This window comes from Coregonus clupeaformis, chromosome 8 (genome assembly GCF_020615455.1).
Source record: "Coregonus clupeaformis isolate EN_2021a chromosome 8, ASM2061545v1, whole genome shotgun sequence".
Taxonomy (NCBI): Eukaryota; Metazoa; Chordata; class Actinopteri; order Salmoniformes; family Salmonidae; genus Coregonus; species Coregonus clupeaformis.
This window is the reverse complement of record NC_059199.1, coordinates 56,385,400-56,403,831: the sequence shown is the minus strand read 5'-3', so window position 1 is coordinate 56,403,831 and position 18,432 is coordinate 56,385,400. Positions and strand designations below refer to the sequence as shown.

The window sequence follows — 18,432 nt, the reverse complement described above, 5'->3', positions numbered from 1 at the left end:
GTGGTATGATTGAAAAGGTTGTCAACAGGACCAGGGGAATTAGTCAGAAGTCCTAGGAGGAGCTCATAAGTTCAGTTGCAACCTGTTTAATTGTAATAGTATGTAGAATTGCATGCTGCACTGTTGACCTTGGTGTTACACATGAATTGTTCTCATAACATGCAACCAAGTTTCATTGAATTGATTCACGAAGTAAATTGGCCTGTCAAATCGGTCATAACACCACAGCACCAGTTTCATATCAATGCAATCCTTGCAGTTTTATTGTGCTGACTGGATCTTAAGGCTCTGAAACAGAGGAATTGCAATATATAACAAGCTGAGTAACAGTTCCAAATGGGATATTGCTTTAATTGTACAAAGATCATAGAAAAGCTGAGGTAAAAGAACCCATATGCCAGCAGAACAAAGTGCATCAGGTAAGACTTGATAAAGGTAGTGAAAGCCGTGAAACTAGCATTAGGATAAACTCCACTGACCATTATTACTTGACATTCTCCATAAGCAGCATAGGTCTTCAAGAAATTAAATACCTTTGATAAATAAACATTAATTTCAAAGCAAGCCTAGAACAGTCTTAATCTACTGTTATATAGCAGTTTTCTTGAATATATTCAATTCAACAATCCTTTGACCACTGGTCATCCCAAATCTCAAAAGAAAAAGGTTAATCTCCACAGCATTTTCTAATGTAAAATCCTCACGCTAATCTGAAATGATGTATTGACAGAATATGGCGCAATGTCAAGCATCAATACTTTGTGGTCTGTGGTTTGAAAGAAGGCTGGACTACGTATGTGTTGTCTGGCAGTGAGTGCACCAGTCCAGACCGCATTTTCAGTTAACCGTTAGATGAAGGAAAAAAGGATGACACAGATCTGATTTGTAGGAATTCTAAAAACAACTTCACACTCAGGTTTCATTTGAAGCTACTGAAAACAGAAAAACATCAGATTCTGAGGACAAAGTTTAAGACCTTCAGCAATCTATGGAATGTTCCCAATGATTACCTTCGAAGCAGCTACATGTAACACACAGAAATCTTACAGTCTCTCCAACACATGATCAGTAGGCGGTCAGAGACAGGGAGTGATAAAGGCTGAAGAGGGAGGGCTCCTCACCCTCTTTGGGCTGTGGGGACTTTGGCTGGGATGGTTGAGGCTGTTGGTCCTTGGTGGGTGCATAGTAGAGCTCCAGAGGCTTTCTGACCTTCCAGTACTTCTCATTCACCAGCTCCAGAGTCAGGGAGCCGTTCAGAGTCTGAGGTAGAGAGAATGAAAGAAACGTGAGCCAGAGGAACAAGTCAAAGGAATGCTAGGAATAAAAACAAAGCAATGGATGAGGTTGAAAGTAGAGCAGAGAGAGATAAAAAGGACAGATATGAGACCGAAGTATGAGAAGGGGTCAAATACATTTAAATAATTCACTGATAATAGCTCCCACCCTGAAAAAAGATGACTGATAAGCTTGTGTACTCACAGAGAACTGGCCCCCTGACGTTGTGATGTAGATGGTGTATTGTTTCTCACTGATATTCTTCAGGCTGGCCCCTTCTCCTGCTGCTACTTCCTCTCCTTTAGCCCCCCCCTCTTTCCCTTTCTCCGTCCCTGCATCTGATTGGCTGTCTCCTTGTTTGTCCTCCAAAGCGATACGCAGAGCCAGGTACTTAGACAGGTGGTCCACTGTTGCATTGGCTGTGGTCTTCACATATCTGAGAGGAATGAGTGTCAATAAAAACAAAACAATTAAAAAGACCCTTCAAGAATACATTCCGAATTGAAATGTCCATAATTTGCAATAATTTATAACAGAACACCTCATAGCTGCATAACCACCCACCCCTCACCTGGTCTGGCTGTAGTCCTGTGTGTTGACCAGCAGGGGGTGTGGGCGGAACACAAGCTCTATCTCCAAGCCGGGGCCCTCTTTGTGGCGGCGGAGCGGGGGCGTGGGGCTGCCCCCATCCACCTCCGGGCCCGACCCGTCCGACACCCTGAGCCGCTTGGGGTTCCGGCTGGGCCCGGCTTCGGAGGGCGTGTGGCTCGGGGGGAGTGGCGCGAGGGAGGGAGCGGAGTCATGGGAGAGGTGTGAGCGTGCTTCCCCGTTGTCCTCGCCGCCGCTGAAGGTTGTGTTGTCGCTCTCCTGCGCCGGTTTGCGCACTCGCTGGGCTCTGGGGGGTCAAGGGTGAGCAGAGCGCGAGAAGCCATTTTATAATAATAATAATATTTTACACTTCCAATCCTCAATAAAAGGAGGAACTTTCCCTGACTTGTGCAGTGTTGTTCGTTTGTCCACATACTACGTCTGACAACTCTCTCCTGATTCCAAGAATCTTTCAACTGGGATTTCTGGGAAACCTATAAACCCTACTCCCCATCCCCTCTCATCTCCTACCTGTGAAGCGCCTGCATGCGCAGCCCCTCCTCGATGCTGGAGCTGAGCGCCTGCTTATTGTGCAGCCGGTTGAGTCTCTCCAGCACCCGGTCCTGGTGGGCCTCGTACTCGTCCCGGCTGGGGTAGATCTTGGAGATAAGGGCGTCGAAATTGGAGTCGCGCCGCAACGAGCGTCTCGACACCAGCTTCTTTCGGCACGTGGGGCATTCCTTGTTCCTGAGGAGGAGGAATGAGGGTGAGTTAAAGAGAAGCTTTCATTTCATAACCTTTAATATGGAGGTTCTCTTCAGATTTAAACTGGAGCCCACTCCAGAGTAGAGAGAATGAAGGGTCATCCTCAAATCGTTACAGCTGTGTGTGTGTCCCTCACCCTGATCGGAGTGCAGTGACGATGCAGTCGGAGCAGAAGCGGTGGAGGCACTCCTTAGTGGTCATGGTGTTCTTAAGCATGTCCAGACAGATGGGGCACATCAGCTCACTGTGGAGGCTCCTGGGGGACACCGCTATCTCTGTGCCGTCCATGATCGCCTCCTACAGGCAGGGAGGGGAATGTGTCAGACAATACAGGTAACTATGGCCCATCCATGTCCTTCAAGGGTCAGCTTTAAACTGATTGACCATGGCTGGTTTCAAATGCACAAAAAAAAGCATCCTTCCTTCCATGGAACTTTCACAAGTAGGTGAGATCAATGCTTCCACAGTTCCTCACACCAATTTTTGCTATCTGAGAAACTATAAATGGACTGCACTGTTTTTTGGGCATGCAATACAATGCTGTTATATCACTTCTCACCTGGATGCATTTGTAATTTAAGTATTTATATATGTGGAACGTGACTATCATTACCTGTGGGCTCCTGTGCAGCTCATACAAGCTCAGCTCCCACGTCTTACTGGGGTTTTGGACGTTGACTGGAGTCGCCATTTTGTGTTTTAAAAACCCCTAATCTATGGAAACGCATGACACACGTTGAAGAGAAATGTTACACACATTACAATTACTTTTAAGTAATTAGGCCTACATAGACTGTGAGAGAAGATCTGTGTATAGGTTAGATTGCAGTTGATAGCATTACAACTGAGCAACCCAGTTTGACAGCTGTTAAGACAAGTGAAGAATGAGACTGAAGTCTTTGGGCACACAGGTAATAATTATGCAGTAAAAACACAAGGGAAGATGTTTTGGGATAGCTAGCTAGTTATTCTAAAAACAGTAAAATGTCAAAGCAACACAGTTGCGAGCCTAGGTCCATCTCATTACACTCTCCTTGACATGTCATGCACATTGTCCTCCTTTGTTGTATCGTAACTAGCTAACTACTTTTCTAAACGTATTTTGTCACAATGACATGCATTAAGCAAACTGTCAGACTTCGGTGGAATCGTAATGCCACGTAATTGTCATGCTATCCCTGTGTAGCTAGCGTACCAAAAAAAAAGGTGACTTGCTGTCTAATTAGTTAGGGGGACTAGCTAGCCTAGTTAGTTGCTACTTACCAAGGAATTTGAAGGACAGCTGGCCGGTGTGGCTAGGCTAGCAGCACAACTAGCTAGCTTGTTATGGACACTAGATTGTAACGATATACTTTCAAGCTCGTGCCAATGCTAGGCTGGACAATAGAACGAGTCAAAATTCACCCAAGGCTGAAAAACGGCAATAGAACGTTGGCTAAGCTGAAACACTAGCGCGAGCCCATAGCAAATGAATTGAATCGAACGTTCGCAGAGCCTATTTTGATTGGAATGATGCTTAGAATTCAATTTTGCCTAAATGGCACACAAAAAAATGTATCCCTTTTCATATCACCACTACAATCTGTTCTTAGGACGAAAAAAAAAAAAACTCGTGTAGAAAGTAAACATCCGCACCTCGATGGTGTCAACAGTGCTTATGTCTGCGTAATGAGGAAGTATGGAACAAATGAAAGCTTCTGACTATTTCTGGTCTAGTGATGGATGACAACCGAGCTCGCTGCCCAGACTTACATAATTACAAAGAGGAGATTCTCCTGATTGAAATGGTGTCCGACTTGAAAAAAATCAAAATATACACATTGAGAGATATTTGGCGAAATAGACCTGCATGCTTCTCCATAGGAAAACAATGGGCTGAGCTCAGGGTTCCAAAACATTATTTTTGGGCTAGCATTTCATGACAAGTGAGCTCGCTGCCCAGACTTACATAATTACAAAGGGGAGATTCTCATGATTAAAATGGTGGCCGACTTGAAAAAATCAAAATATACACATTGCGAAATAGACAGACATACCTATATTTCCCCTATAGAAAACAATGGGAAGACCTCAAGAGTACCATGAATAATTTGTTGTTGTTGTTGTTGACGTTTTAACTACCAGCGTGGGCAGGTCTCATTGCCAACAATAGCGAAGCAGATAAATAGCTGTCTGATAGCTACCCCTGGTGGTTATTTGGGGGTTATGCGCGCACCAATACTGTCCTAAAGACTGTACCAAAGCATGTTCTCTTGTATGGGGTACATTTCTTACCTTTTCCATTCTATATTTCTAAGAAACATTTATACAATTTTAAATAAGTCTGTCTTTCAAATGCAGATCAAGTGCACTTGGACATCTTGAAGCCCACAAAGTTTGTGGGGGAGAGAGAGATAAAAGTGGAGAGAGAGAGAGAGGGAAAGGAAGGGGAGATGTCAAGACAGATAGGGCTGAGAGAAAGGGTTGCCTGATTGACAGTTATAACACTCATGTCAACTGAATATACGTTGTCACAACTGACTTCTCACAAATGATGCCATTATAACCAGTGTTTATATGTCAAATAATACATAATGTTTTTATGGTGCTTTTCTCAGACCCAAAGACTCAAATGCTTTATTCATGTCTATAGTCCTGATAATTCTCTGTGAATAGATTTTCAAATCAAATCAAATGTTATTTGTCACATACGCCGAATACAGCAGGTGTAGACCTTACAGTGAAATGTAAGTACGTTTTTTTCAAAGTAAGTAAGAAAAATTTGCTAAATAAACTATTGGAGAAATAGTAACACAATAAAATAACAATAAAGAGGCTATATACAAGGGGTACCGGTATCGAGTCAATGTGCTGGGGTACAGGGTAGTCGAGGTAATTGAGGTAATATGTACATGTAGGTAGGTGTAAAGTAACTATGCATAGATAATAAACAGAGAGTAGCAGCAGCATGTGTGAAGAGTGTGAAGGAATATGAATGTGTGTGTGTGTGTGGCGTCAATATGCATGTGTGTGTTTTGTGTGTGTGTGTGTGTGTCAGTGTAGTATGTGTGGGTGTGTGGTTAGAGTCCAGTGAGTGTACATTGAGCCAGTGCAAAAAAATATAATAAGATCACTTTTCAGCAGTCTTATGCAAAAAATTATAATAAGATAACTTTTCAGCAGTCTTATGGCTTGGGGGTAGAAGCTGTTATTAAGGAGCCTCCAGTACCGAGGCTCCAGTACCGCTGAAGTCTTTGACTATTTTTAGGGCCTTCCTCTGACACCGCCTGGTATAGATGTCCTGGATGGCAGGGAGCTCGGCCCCAGTGATGTACTGGGCCGCACTCACTACACTCTGTAGCGGCTTGCGGTCAGATGCCGAGCAGTTGCCATACCAAGCGGTGATGCAACCAGTCAGGATGCTCTTGATGGTGCAGCTGTAGAACTTTTTGAGGATCTGAGGCCCCATGCCAAATCTCTTCAGCCTCCTGCAGGGGAATAGGCGTTGTCTTGTCCTCTTCACGACTGTGTCAGTGTTTTTGGACCATTATAGGTTCTTAGCAATGTGGACACCAAGGAATTTGAAGCTCTTGACCTTCTCCACTACAGCCCTGTCAATGTGAATGGAGGCATGCTCAACCCTTCTTTTCCTGTAGTCCACGATCAGCTCCTTTGTCTTGCTCATGTTGAGGGAGAAGTTGTTGTCCTGGCACCACATTGCCAGGTCTCTTTATAGATGCTGCGTTCAAAACGACTGGGAACTCGGAAATCTCTCCTATGGGAAAAATTAATAGGAATTTGGAATAAACGCCTAAAATAAGGTCTGAGGGTAACACAGGCTTAGGAGATCTACGTTTTGTTCTATGATAAAATAGCAGTCAGTTAACATGACCTTTATGAATTATGAAGCCTTTGTGTGCTTTTTTAAATTACATAAATTATTAAAAATTCACAAAAAGTTAGGCTACGTTAGTTGATGAAGATAATCTCATAGAACAGAACGTAAGATCTCCTAAACCTGTGTTTACCACAGACCTTATTTTTGGCATTTATCCAAAAACCTTACAAAAACGTCATTCATTTTCCCCATAGGCTTTGTCCGACGACCTGAATATCACTGATATCACGGTTTCCCAGTTGTTCTGACCGCGGCATATGCTCTGCGATGGTCTCAAAAAGTAACAGAGACCTTTAGCAGAAACAGAGTAGGGTACAATCTGAACACGGCTTTGCTTTGAACCTAGTTTATTTCAAAGTATTTTTTCAGTCATCCATCTGTCACCCTATGGACTGCCTTTTTCCCTTTACCAACCGTTTTTGAACATCAACATCAAGTGACCTGACTTTACTTTCAATTTCGATCATAACCTTGAATACTTTTTTCCTGCTGGTGTTTGGTGACGAAGTATCTTTCTGATTTCCTCTTGGGTTCCTACGCCTTATAAATTGGCTCTGCCAGGACAACAACGCATTTTCAGTGGTTGTTTCCTTAGCTGTTCTGAAACTTGGTGGAACAAATCAGTAATGTAGGAAAATTAAATTGTAATACATTACTGCATTAGTTACAGACAGTTCCTGAATTCGGAAAACGTTAAAGTAAGCTAAGGAAAACCAGACTCATCAGCGCCATGAAGATGTATTTGATTCTCCTCTTTGGTATTCATGGAGCTTTAGCAGGTCAGTGATTTCCACATTATTGTTTAGTATATTTTAATTATTGGAATATTTTTTTGTAGGCTATATACACGTGACATTTAAACGCTGATGTTTTATTGTTTCAAATGAAAAACAGGACAATTCGGCCGCCAACGGCCTTAGAATAAACAGACAAGACGAGTAGACAATTAGAATAGAATAACAGCATCCCTCGATAAAACAAACACATTGCAGTAAGGAAAAGTGTTGATTACACTATATGTCCAACAAGGTGGGCTCTTGATTGGAGGTAGGCTGTCCCCTGTGAGAAGTGAAATCGTGTGCTGTAATGGCTGTGAAGTGCCGATATTAACCTTAAGTATTACGTTTGCCCTGGTGTTAGGTGACGCAGTCTGTTCTATGTTCCTATAGGCCAGGGATGGGCAACTTTGATGGGGTCAAAAATCAATGGGGGGTGGGGGGGGCCACGGCGGGCGGTAAATCAACCATGATTAATAGTTTAGATAGCTGGCTGATAGACTAATTTACCAATCTAAAAATCTTTAGCTGACATGGGCTAATTGAGCGACTATCAGTGACTGCCATAACAAGAGAAAACTGCTGATGCACAACCAAATTTCGAAATTGCACCTTGTGTATTCTACTATTCGAACTAGCAACAGTAAGTTGAGACCCTACAGTTATTGATCCAAGGGCCTTCAAATGGGGCCGCCAGTTGCCCATCCCTGCTACAGGCCTAAACGATATATTTTTGAATGTCATAGTGTACTTACTTAATGAACCCCCTAGACTAGTGATGTATGTTGTTACATGTTTTTTATTTATTTGATTCATAGCAGTTGGCAGTGAAGTACAGTGTATTTTCGTTTTTGTTGTTGTAGATGTTTTAGATTTTATTAGGATTCCCACTAGCCGACGCCAATGGCGACATCTTGTCTTACTGGGGTCTGACTGATAATGAAAAAGACATTACAGACCAAATACTTTAGAATTTACATACATTTAAAACATTAACATGCAGTGTGCCTGTGTGTGTGCATCTATCAGTTACAAATACATGTCAGTATATGCACAGAAAAAGTAGGTCACATGGGGGAGTTGCTATTTTATTTATTTTTTAAACCAGGTTTGCTGTTCACATGCGCTATATGAGATTGAAGGGAGGTCCATGCAATTATTTTTCTCTGTATAATACTGTACGTTTCCTTGAATTTGTTCTGGACCTGGGGACTGAAAAGACCCCTGGTGGCATGTCTGGTGGGGTGTGCGTGTGTGTCAGTACTGTGTGTAAGTTAACTATGCAAACAATTTTGAATTTTCAACACATTGCTTCTTATAAAAACAAGAAGTGATGCATTCAGTCTTTCCTCAACTCTTAGCCAAGAGAGACTGGCATGATATTTGGCATGATATTAGCCCTCTGATTACAAAACATGCCACTCTGTTCTGGGCAAACTGCAGTTTAACTAGGTCCTTTGCAGCATTTGACCATATGACTGGACAATAATCAAGATAAGATTAAACTAAAGCCTGCAGGACTTGCTTTGTGTAGTGTCAAAAAAGCAGAGCATCTCTTTATTACAGGCAGACCTCTCCCCATCTTTACAACCATTGATTCTACACTGAACAAAAATGTAACCACAACATGTAACAATTTAAAATATTTTACTGAGTGACAGTTCATATAAGGAAATCATTCAATTGAAATAAATTCATTAGGCCCTAATCTATGGATTTCACATGACTGGTAATACAGATATGCATCTGTTGATCACAGATACATAAAATAAAATAAAGTAGGGGCATGGATCAGAAAACCAGTCAGTATCTGGTGTGACCACCATTTGCCTCATGCAGCGCGACATATATCCTTTGCATAGAGTTGATCAGGCTGTTGATTGTGGCCTGTGGAATGTTGTCTCACTCCTCTTCAATGGCTGTGCGAAGTTGCTGGATATTGGCGGGAACTGGAACAAGCTGTCCTACACGTCGATCCAGAGCATCCCAAAAATGCTCAATGTGTGACATGTCTGGTGAGTATGCAGGCCATGGAAGAACTGGGATATTTTCAGCTTCCAGGAATTGTGTACATATCCTTGCGACATGGGGTTGTGCATTATCATGCTGAAACATGAGGTGATGGCGGTGGATGAATGGCACGACAATGTGCCTCAGGATCTCGTCACGGTATCGCTGTGCATTCAAATTTCCATCAATAAAATGCAATTGGCTTCGTTGTCCGTAGTGTATGCCTGCCGATATCATAACCCTACCACCACCATGGGGCACTCTGTTCACAGCGTTGACATAATCAAACCGCTCGCCCACACGACACCATCTGTCCAGTACAGTTGAAGCCGGGATTTATTCATGAAGAGCAAACTTCTCCAGCGTGCCAATGGCCATCGAAGGTGAGCATTTGCCCACTGAAGTCGGTTACGACGCCGAACTGCAGTCAGGTCAAGACCCTGGTGAGGACGACGAGCACGCAGATGAGCTTCCCTGAGACGGTTCTTGACAGTTTGTGCAGAAATTCTTCGGGTTGTACAAACCCACAGTTTCATCAGCTGTCCGAGTGGCTGGTCTCAGACGATCCCGTAGGTGAAGAAGCCGGATGTGGAGGTCCCGGGCTGGCGTGGTTACACGTGGTCTGCGGTTGTGAGGCCGGTTGGACGTACTGCCAAATTCTCTAAAACGACGTTGGAGGCGGCTAATGGTAGAGAAATTAACATTAAATTATCTGGCAACAGCTCAGGTAGACATTCCTGCAGTCAGCATGCCAATTGCACCCTCCATCAAAACTTGAGACATCTGTGGCATTGTATTGTGTGACAAAACTGCACATTTTAGAGTTACCTTTTATTGTCCCCAGCACAAGGTGCACCTGTGTAATTATCATGCTGTTTAATCAGCTTCTTGATATGCCACACATGTCAGGTGGATGGATTATCTTGGCAAAGGAGAAATGCTCACTAACAGGGATGTAAACAAATTTGTGCACAAAATATGAGAGAAATAAGCATTTTGTGCATATGAAAAATTTCGGTATCTTTTATTTCAGCTCATGAAACATGGGACCAACACTTTACATGTTGCGTTTATATTTTAGTTCAGTATATATGTTTTGACCATGACAGTTTACAGTCTAAGGTAACGCCAAGTAATTTAGTATTTTCAACTTGCTAAACAGCCACACCATTCATTACCAGATTCAGCTGAGGTCTATAACTTAGGGAATGATTTGTACCAAATACAATACTCTTAGTTTTAGAGATATTCAGGACTAGCGGCCAGCCATTCTAAACTGACAGAAACTCTTTGTTTAGGGTTGCAGTGACTTCACTAGCTGTGGTTGCTGACGCGTATAGTGTTGAATCAACAGCATACATGGACACACAGGCTTTGTTTAATGCCAGTGTCAGGTCATTGGTAAAAAAATTGAAAAGAGTAGATGGCCAAGAGAGCTGCCCTGCGGTACACCACACTTTACATGTTTAACATTAGAGAAGCTTCCATAAAAATAAAAAAAACGGTGTTCAATTAGGTAATAATAATAATATGCCATTTAGCAGACGCTTTTATCCAAAGCGACTTACAGTCATGCGTGCATACATTTTTGTGTATGGGTGGTCCCGGGGATCGAACCCACTACCTTGGCGTTACAAGCGCCGTGCTCTACCAGGTAGATGGCTCTGAATCCACGATATGGCAGAGGTTGAAAAGCCATAACACATGTTTTTTTCAACAACAGGTTATGGTCAAATCTTTTAAAAAATCTAAGAGTACAGCTCCCACAATCTTCTATTATCAATTTCTTTCCACCTATCATTAGTAATTTGTGTCAGTGCAGTACATGTTGAGCGCCCTTCTCTATAGGTTCTGTATAGGTTTGATCAAACACGTTAATAAAAACAGACATCTGCTGTAGGAAAACATGTTACAGTTGAAGTCGGAAGTTTACATACACTTAGGTTGGAGTCATTAAAACTCGTTTTTCAACCACTCCACATATTTCTTGTTAACAAACTATAGTTTGGGCAAGTCGGTTAGGACATCTACTTTGTGCATGACACAAGTAATTTTTCGAACAATTGTTTACAGACAGATTATTTCACGTATAATTCACTGTATCACTATTCCAGTGGGACAGAAGTTTACATACACTAAGTTGACTGTGCCTTTTAAACAGCTTGGAAAATTCCAGAAAATGATGTCATGGCTTTAGAAGCTTCTGATAGGCTAATTGACATCAGTTGAGTCAATTGGAGGTGTACCTGTGGATGTACACTGCTCAAAAAAATAAAGGGAACACTTAAACAACACATCCTAGATCTGAATGAATGAAATAATCGTATTAAATATTTTTTTCTTTACATAGTTGAATGTGCTGACAACAAAATCACACAAAAGTTATCAATGGAAATAACATTTATCAACCCATGGAGGTCTGGATTTGGAGTCACCCTCAAAATTAAAGTGGAAAACCACACTACAGGCTGATCCAACTTTGATGTAATGTCCTTAAAACAAGTCAAAATGAGGCTCAGTAGTGTGTGTGGCCTCCACGTGCCTGTATGACCTCCCTACAACGCCTGGGCATGCTCCTGATGAGGTGGTGGATGGTCTCCTGAGGGATCTCCTCCCAGACCTGGACTAAAGCATCCGCCAACTCCTGGACAGTCTGTGGTGCAACGTGGCGTTGGTGGATGTTGCGAGACATGATGTCTCAGATGTGCTCAATTGGATTCAGGTCTGGGGAACGAGCGGGCCAGTCTATAGCATCAATGCCTTCCTCTTGCAGGAACTGCTGACACACTCCAGCCACATGAGGTCTAGCATTGTCTTGCATTAGGAGGAACCCAGGGCCAACCGCACCAGCATATGGTCTCACAAGGGGTCTGAGGATCTCATCTCGGTACCTAATGGCAGTCAGGCTACCTCTGGCGAGCACATGGAGGGCTGTGCGGCCCCCCAAAGAAATGCCACCCCACACCATGACTGACCCACCGCCAAACCGGTCATGCTGGAGGATGTTGCAGGCAGCAGAACGTTCTCCACGGCGTCTCCAGACTCTGTCACGTCTGTCACGTGCTCAGTGTGAACCTGCTTTCATCTGTGAAGAGCACAGGGCGCCAGTGGCGAATTTGCCAATCTTGGTGTTCTCTGGCAAATGCCAAACGTCCTGCACGGTGTTGGGCTGTAAGCACAACCCCCACCTGTGGACGTCGGGCCCTCATACCACCCTCATGAAGTCTGTTTCTGACCGTTTGAGCAGAAACATGCACATTTGTGGCCTGCTGGAGGTCATTTTGCAGGGCTCTGGCAGTGCTCCTCCTGCTCCTCCTTGCACAAAGGCGGAGGTAGCGGTCCTGCTGCTGGGTTGTTGCCCTCCTACGGCCTCCTCCACGTCTCCTGATGTACTGGCCTGTCTCCTGGTAGCGCCTCAATGCTCTGGACACTACGCTGACAGACACAGCAAACCTTCTTGCCACAGCTCGCATTGATGTGCCATCCTGGATGAGCTGCACTACCTGAGCCACTTGTGTGGGTTGTAGACTCCGTCTCATGCTAGCACTAGAGTGAAAGCACCGCCAGCATTCAAAAGTGACCAAAACATCAGCCAGGAAGCATAGGAACTGAGAAGTGGTCTGTGGTCACCACCTGCAGAACCACTTCTTTATTGGGGATGTCTTGCTAATTGCCTATAATTTCCACCTGTTGTCTATTCCATTTGCACAACAGCATGTGAAATGTATTGTCAATCAGTGTTGCTTCCTAAGTGGACGGTTTGATTTCACAGAAGTGTGATTGACTTGGAGTTACATTGTGTTTTTTGTGTTACCTTTATTTTTTTGAGCAGTGTATTTCAAGGCCTACCTTCAAACTCAGTGCCTCTTTGCTTGACATCATGGGAAAATCAAAAGAAATCAGCCAAGACCTCAGAAAAGAAATTGTAGACCTCCACAAGTCTGGTTCATCCTTGGGAGCAATTTCCAAATGCCTGAAGGTACCACGTTCATCTGTACAAACAATAGTACGCAAGTATAAACACCATGGGACCACACAGCCGTCATACCGCTCAGGAAGGAGACACGTTCTGTCTCCTAGAGATGAACGTACTTTGGTGCGAAAAGTGCAAATCAATCCCAGAACAACAGCAAAGGACCTTGTGAAGAGGCTGGAGGAAACAGGTACAAAAGTATCTATATCCACAGTAAAACAAGTCCTATATCGACATAACCTGAAAGGCCGCTCAGCAAGGAAGAAGCCACTGCTCCAAAACCGCCATAAAAAAGCCAGGCTATGGTTTGCAACTGCACATGGGGACAAAGATTGGTCTGATGAAACAAAAATAGAACTGTTTGGCCATAATGACCATCGTTATGTTTGGAGGAAAAAGGGGGATGCTTGCAAGCCGAAGAACACCATCCCAACCGTGAAGCACCGGGCAGGCGTCATCATGCTGTGGGGGTGCTTTGCTGCAGGAGGGACTGGTGCACTTCACAAAATAGATGGCATCATGAGGAAGGAAAATTATGTGGATATATTGAAGCAACATCTCAAGACATCAGTCAGGAAGTTAAAGCTTGGTCGCAAATGGGTCTTCCAAATGGACAATGACCCCAAGCATACTTCCAAAGTTGTGGCAAAATGGCTTAAGGACAACAAAGTCAAGGTATTAAGGATCACAAAGCCCTGACCTCAATCCTATAGAAAATGTGTTGGCATAACTGAAAAGGCGTGTGCGAGCAAGGAGGCCTACAAACCTGACTCAGTTACACCAGCTCTGTCAGGAGGAATGTGCCAAAATTCACCCAACTTATTGTGGGAAGCTTGTGGAAGGCTACCCGAAACGTTTGACCCAAGTTAAACAATTTAAAGGCAATACTACCAAATACTAATTGATTGTATGTAAACTTCTGACCCACTGGGAATGTGATTAAATAAATAAAAGCTGAAATAAATAATTCTCTCTACTATTATTCGGACATTTCACATTCTTAAAATAAAGTGTTGATCCTAACTGACCTAAGACAGGGAATCTTTACTAGGATTAAATGTCAGGAATTGTGAAAAACTGAGTTTAAATTTATTTGGCTAAGGTGTATGTAAACCTCAGACTTCAACTGTATTTATAACCTCAATAAGTTTGCATGTCATAGTCATGCTTGTAGTATGTTGGTACTCCAGAAATACGGGGATATTCTGATTGATTGATTGATTGATTGAGGAAGATTTACGTTTGTTTGATAAAGTGATGCCATAATATCAACAAAGGATAGCTAGCTCTAACATCGTTATTGCTTCTCTTAAAGGCGTCCGCATGCTTCCCATCCGAAACAGTTTGTGTATATATTATGATGACATCTTGAGATGTTTTTGCTTGGGCAAGGGTTTTTTCGGCTGTTCATGCACACCATTTTTTCGAGGCAAGCCGATGTTCGGTAGGTGAAGGCTACGCCCCTTTGTCTGTGATTGGTCAACAGTAGGGATTCTTCAATGAAGTGTTTGTTTTCATTCAATGAGAGATTACCTGTTTTCATGCACACATTTTTTCACTTGAGAAATACTGCACCAAACATCTTAGTTAGTTGTTAAATTGTGCGATTAAGATCTCCTCGGCAAAAACGTCAAAATTAATGTACTGGATACAGCATCTCAAGATGGACCAACAGTACTATTGCCACTTTTTTCTACTTTTTCATGCGAAGGTCTTTTGAGGGAGTATGCGAGGCACAGGTGTTCACTTAGCCTAGCAGAGATTGCTTTTGGTCCTTTAAAAAAAACATGCAGTGGCAGCCACGATTTAGCAGCAGCCATGCGCTGCTGCTAAATGCATAAAGGGGAAACACTCTTTAACGTTACATGTACAGTACCTTAACGTACCTTATCTCTGTTACAGTGACCCATTCCCTGCGTTACTTCAACGCAGCCTCCTCAGGAATTCTAAACGTCCCAGAGTTTGTGGAAATGGGGATGGTGAATGATCAGGTCATTAGCCACTATGACAGCATCACGAAGATTAAGGTCCCCAAGCAGAGCTGGATGAAGGAGTATTTTAACAAGCAATACTGGGATAGCACCACAGAGAACTTGAGATACGCAGAGGAAGTTTCCAAAGTCAACATTCAGACAGCACAGATGCGTTTCAATCAAACAGGAGGTGAGCTTCAGAGACCTCAGTCTGTGTGATTGTACTGTTTGACTACATTTTGATAACAAATTTGATATTGAAATTACTCCATGCAAAAGCCGTATGGTTTTGTGTGTGTTCAATGTGAGTGCTGTGTAAAGAAAGTTCATGTTGGTATGTCAGTGTTGATGTCAGTGTTCCTAACAATGTAATCTCGCTCTCTCTCAGGCATGCACTTTAACCAGGACATGTATGGCTGTGTGTGGGATGATGAGACAGGATTCACAGATGGGTTTCACCATATTGGATATGATGGAATAGACCTCCTGGCATTTGACCTGAAGACAGAGACATGGATTGCCGCAGTCCCGCAGGCATTCAACTCCAAACTTAAGTGGGAAAGTAACCCTTCTAACATTGAGAGGGAGAAACTCTACCTCACCCAGGAGTGCATTGAGTGGCTGAAGAAGTATCTGGACTATGGGAAGACTACTCTGCAGAGGACAGGTACAGAGACACAGGAGATTATGAATTTACTCCACGGGCAGAATACTGATGTGAAATTGTATATTTTCTTTTACATTTCCATACTGCATGTCATATTCAAGTTTAGTTTTTTTTTATCTCCTGCTGTTCCACTCCCTGTACTTGTTTCTCTCATCACTATGCCTGTATGTCTCTCTTCCCTCCCCTCTCTCTATTTTACTCTCTCTCTCCAGTCCCTCCCTCAGTGTCTCTGCTCCAGAAGACCCCCTCCTCTCCAGTGACCTGCCACGCTACAGGTTTCTACCCCAGTGGAGTCATGGTGTTCTGGCAGAAAGACGGACAAGATCACCATGAAGATGTGAAGTATGGAGAGATTCTCCACAACGATGATGGAACCTTCCAGAAAAGAACCCACCTCACAGTGACGCCTGAGGAGTGGAAGAACAACAACTATCAGTGTGTGGTTCAGGTCGCTGGTATCAAGGAGCACTTCATCAAGGTTCTGACTGAGTCTGAGATCCAGACCAACTGGGGTAAGAGGGAGAAAAATTCAAATATACCCTATACCCAACCCTCCTACTGAATGTGCCCAATATTCCTCATTTAAGTTCACTCATCTGCTTAGTAAACCTACCTTTTATGACTGCATGTTCTCATTGACCTCCTGACCTTTTATTGACATTGAGGGATGCTGCTTGGAGTTCATTTTAGATGAAAATGTACCATCTAGCATTATTGTCTGAATGCTCTATTCTGATGATTACAGGTGCAAATGACCCAAACACCACTGGCTCCGCCCTCATCATTGGAGTGGTTGTAGCTCTCCTGGCCATTGTTGCTGTTGTTGTTGGGGTCTTCATTTGGAAGAAGAACAAGAACAAGAAAGGTGTGAGGAGAGAAAGACCTCTTTCTATTGTCATATGTAGGATACACTGTCATCTTAGATATTATCAGAAGTGTTTTAGTTAGTAGTTTAGAAGTAGTAGTCGTAGTACTGGTTTACAAGCAATATTATTGTAGCTAGTGATGGTAGAAGTATGTTTGATCTGATTCATGTAAATAAAGAGTCACGTTGTCACTTAGGTTGTATGTGATGTCTGCAGTAGGAATACAGGATTCAGAATACTCTCAAACATGTTCTCTTGTAATATTCCAACAAATCAGAGTCAATAATAACATCACGTTTATCTCTGTTTCAGGCTTTCATCCAACCAGCAGTAAGTGGGGACCTTCATGTTGTTCGCTATTCTAAAAAGATCACAGATTGTTTGTTTTGTGTTTGACTGTGTCCATTTAAGGATGTGGTTGAGTCTCTTTTCCTTGAAGATTCTGATGCTGGTTCAAACTTAGATGTCAATTGATGTAGCTACTTAGTTTATATGGAAGGTTTTATTTACCCTGAACCATGCATTAGGAACTTGTAAATGAACCTGAACTCATTATCTTTCAATCAGTCTCTTTTTCTTACATTGCTTTCATTTCTGTTTTAGCTTCCGACACTGACTCTGACAACTCTGGGAAAGGTGTCCAAAAGACTTGAGACCTCTCTGCACTTCTTTAACATCAGAGTAAGTCACTTAAGGTGTCCTCATATTAATGAGCAAACTAGAGAAACAACTACTACCACACTGGAACACACTGCTACTGTTTGGAATGTGTTAATGTGTGTAACCCCTCTCTTCTCATGTGTTTTAGGAAGGAGCTGAAGAGGACAGGAACTAAATGGAAACAACAAACATTGAACTTCCCAAGAACGTAACACATACGTATACTTACACACACATCAGTCTCACACATACACCTTTCTCACACACAAGCACACACACACACTGTAAACACAGAATCCATATATAAAAAAAATCTTGTAATATTGCCACTGTGTGATAGATGTATCTCAGTCTTACGGGTATAATATAATCAATGGAACGCCATTAAAGTTTCTGGAAAGGATTCGATTGTTGAGCGATGTTAAATTAAGATCTGAATTTATATTATTCTACAAATAAAACATAAATTAGCTTGATTTTCCCCTAACTGAAGCCACCAAAACAATCACATTTAATATATATTGCTGTAAACTAGAAAAACAAAATATATTTGTTTGAATGTGTAGTGGAGCAGCACGTGTAGGTTTTGGTGATACAGTAATTGTGTAACATGTTATAACTTTGCTCACAGTAACTTGTTTAATTGCATGGCCATAAGCCAGACAAGGCCTATCCACATGTTCCATTTGTACATATTTCTCTTTTACTGAAAATCGTTTGATTTATGATGGGACTTAACACTTTTTGACTGTACGTTCTGTAGAAATAAGTTGGTGATGGGGCAAGTGAACATGTATTTTATTGCAAGTGTTTCTACTTTGTACATTATGGATGCTCTACACATAGAGCAATGATCGACCAAATCTAATGCAAGTCCTGAAAACAGGATTGTTAATGTGATCCATTTAAGAGATACATAATCAACTAGCTTCTACCCCCAAGCCATAAGACCCATGGCTTGATAGATAATCATGGCTACCCAGACTATTTGTATTGTTTATT

General features: G+C 42.5%; 2 protein-coding genes across 4 annotated transcripts; one reads left to right on the top strand and one right to left on the bottom strand.

Annotated features, from left to right (window-relative positions):
- Nucleotides 1–241: 241 nt before the first annotated feature.
- On the bottom strand, nt 242–4,781 carry LOC121571983 (E3 ubiquitin-protein ligase RING2-A). Of its 3 annotated transcripts, none has more exons than XM_041883816.2 (7): nt 4,665–4,781; nt 3,242–3,342; nt 2,765–2,925; nt 2,395–2,610; nt 1,847–2,179; nt 1,480–1,711; nt 242–1,260 (listed from the first exon to the last, which is right to left on the bottom strand). In XM_041883816.2, exons 2-7 carry the CDS (start codon nt 3,317–3,319, stop codon nt 1,066–1,068), a joined length of 1,215 nt encoding a protein of 404 aa, XP_041739750.2. In that variant the 5' UTR covers nt 3,320–3,342; nt 4,665–4,781; the 3' UTR covers nt 242–1,065. The 3 variants fall into 3 exon arrangements, with proteins under 3 accessions (XP_041739750.2, XP_041739749.2, XP_041739751.2); XM_041883815.2 differs by lacking the exon at nt 4,665–4,781 and adding an exon at nt 3,892–4,642; XM_041883817.2 differs by lacking the exon at nt 4,665–4,781 and adding an exon at nt 3,892–4,641 and having other exon boundaries at nt 1,847–2,170.
- A 1,968-nt stretch (nt 4,782–6,749) lies between these two features.
- On the top strand, nt 6,750–18,432 carry LOC121571980 (major histocompatibility complex class I-related gene protein). Its single transcript, XM_041883810.2, has 8 exons — nt 6,750–7,284; nt 15,167–15,427; nt 15,626–15,904; nt 16,117–16,416; nt 16,650–16,769; nt 17,083–17,100; nt 17,374–17,451; nt 17,579–18,432. The coding sequence occupies exons 1-7, from the start codon at nt 7,236–7,238 to the stop codon at nt 17,421–17,423; spliced, it is 1,077 nt and encodes a 358-aa protein (XP_041739744.1). The 5' UTR covers nt 6,750–7,235; the 3' UTR covers nt 17,424–17,451; nt 17,579–18,432.

Excerpts from the sequence above, each read along its gene's own strand:
- LOC121571983 (XM_041883816.2), bottom strand. The coding sequence starts at position 3,319 with ATGGCGACTCCAGTCAACGTCCAAAACCCCAGTAAGACGTGGGAGCTG. Across the intron at positions 2,611-2,764 it reads GTCACTGCACTCCGATCAGG|GAACAAGGAATGCCCCACGT; the intron begins GTGAGGGACACA and ends CCTCCTCCTCAG. Across the intron at positions 2,180-2,394 it reads CGCATGCAGGCGCTTCACAG|ACCCCCCAGAGCCCAGCGAG; the intron begins GTAGGAGATGAG and ends TGCTCACCCTTG.
- LOC121571980 (XM_041883810.2), top strand. The coding sequence starts at position 7,236 with ATGAAGATGTATTTGATTCTCCTCTTTGGTATTCATGGAGCTTTAGCA. Across the intron at positions 15,428-15,625 it reads GCGTTTCAATCAAACAGGAG|GCATGCACTTTAACCAGGAC; the intron begins GTGAGCTTCAGA and ends GCTCTCTCTCAG. Across the intron at positions 15,905-16,116 it reads GACTACTCTGCAGAGGACAG|TCCCTCCCTCAGTGTCTCTG; the intron begins GTACAGAGACAC and ends CTCTCTCTCCAG.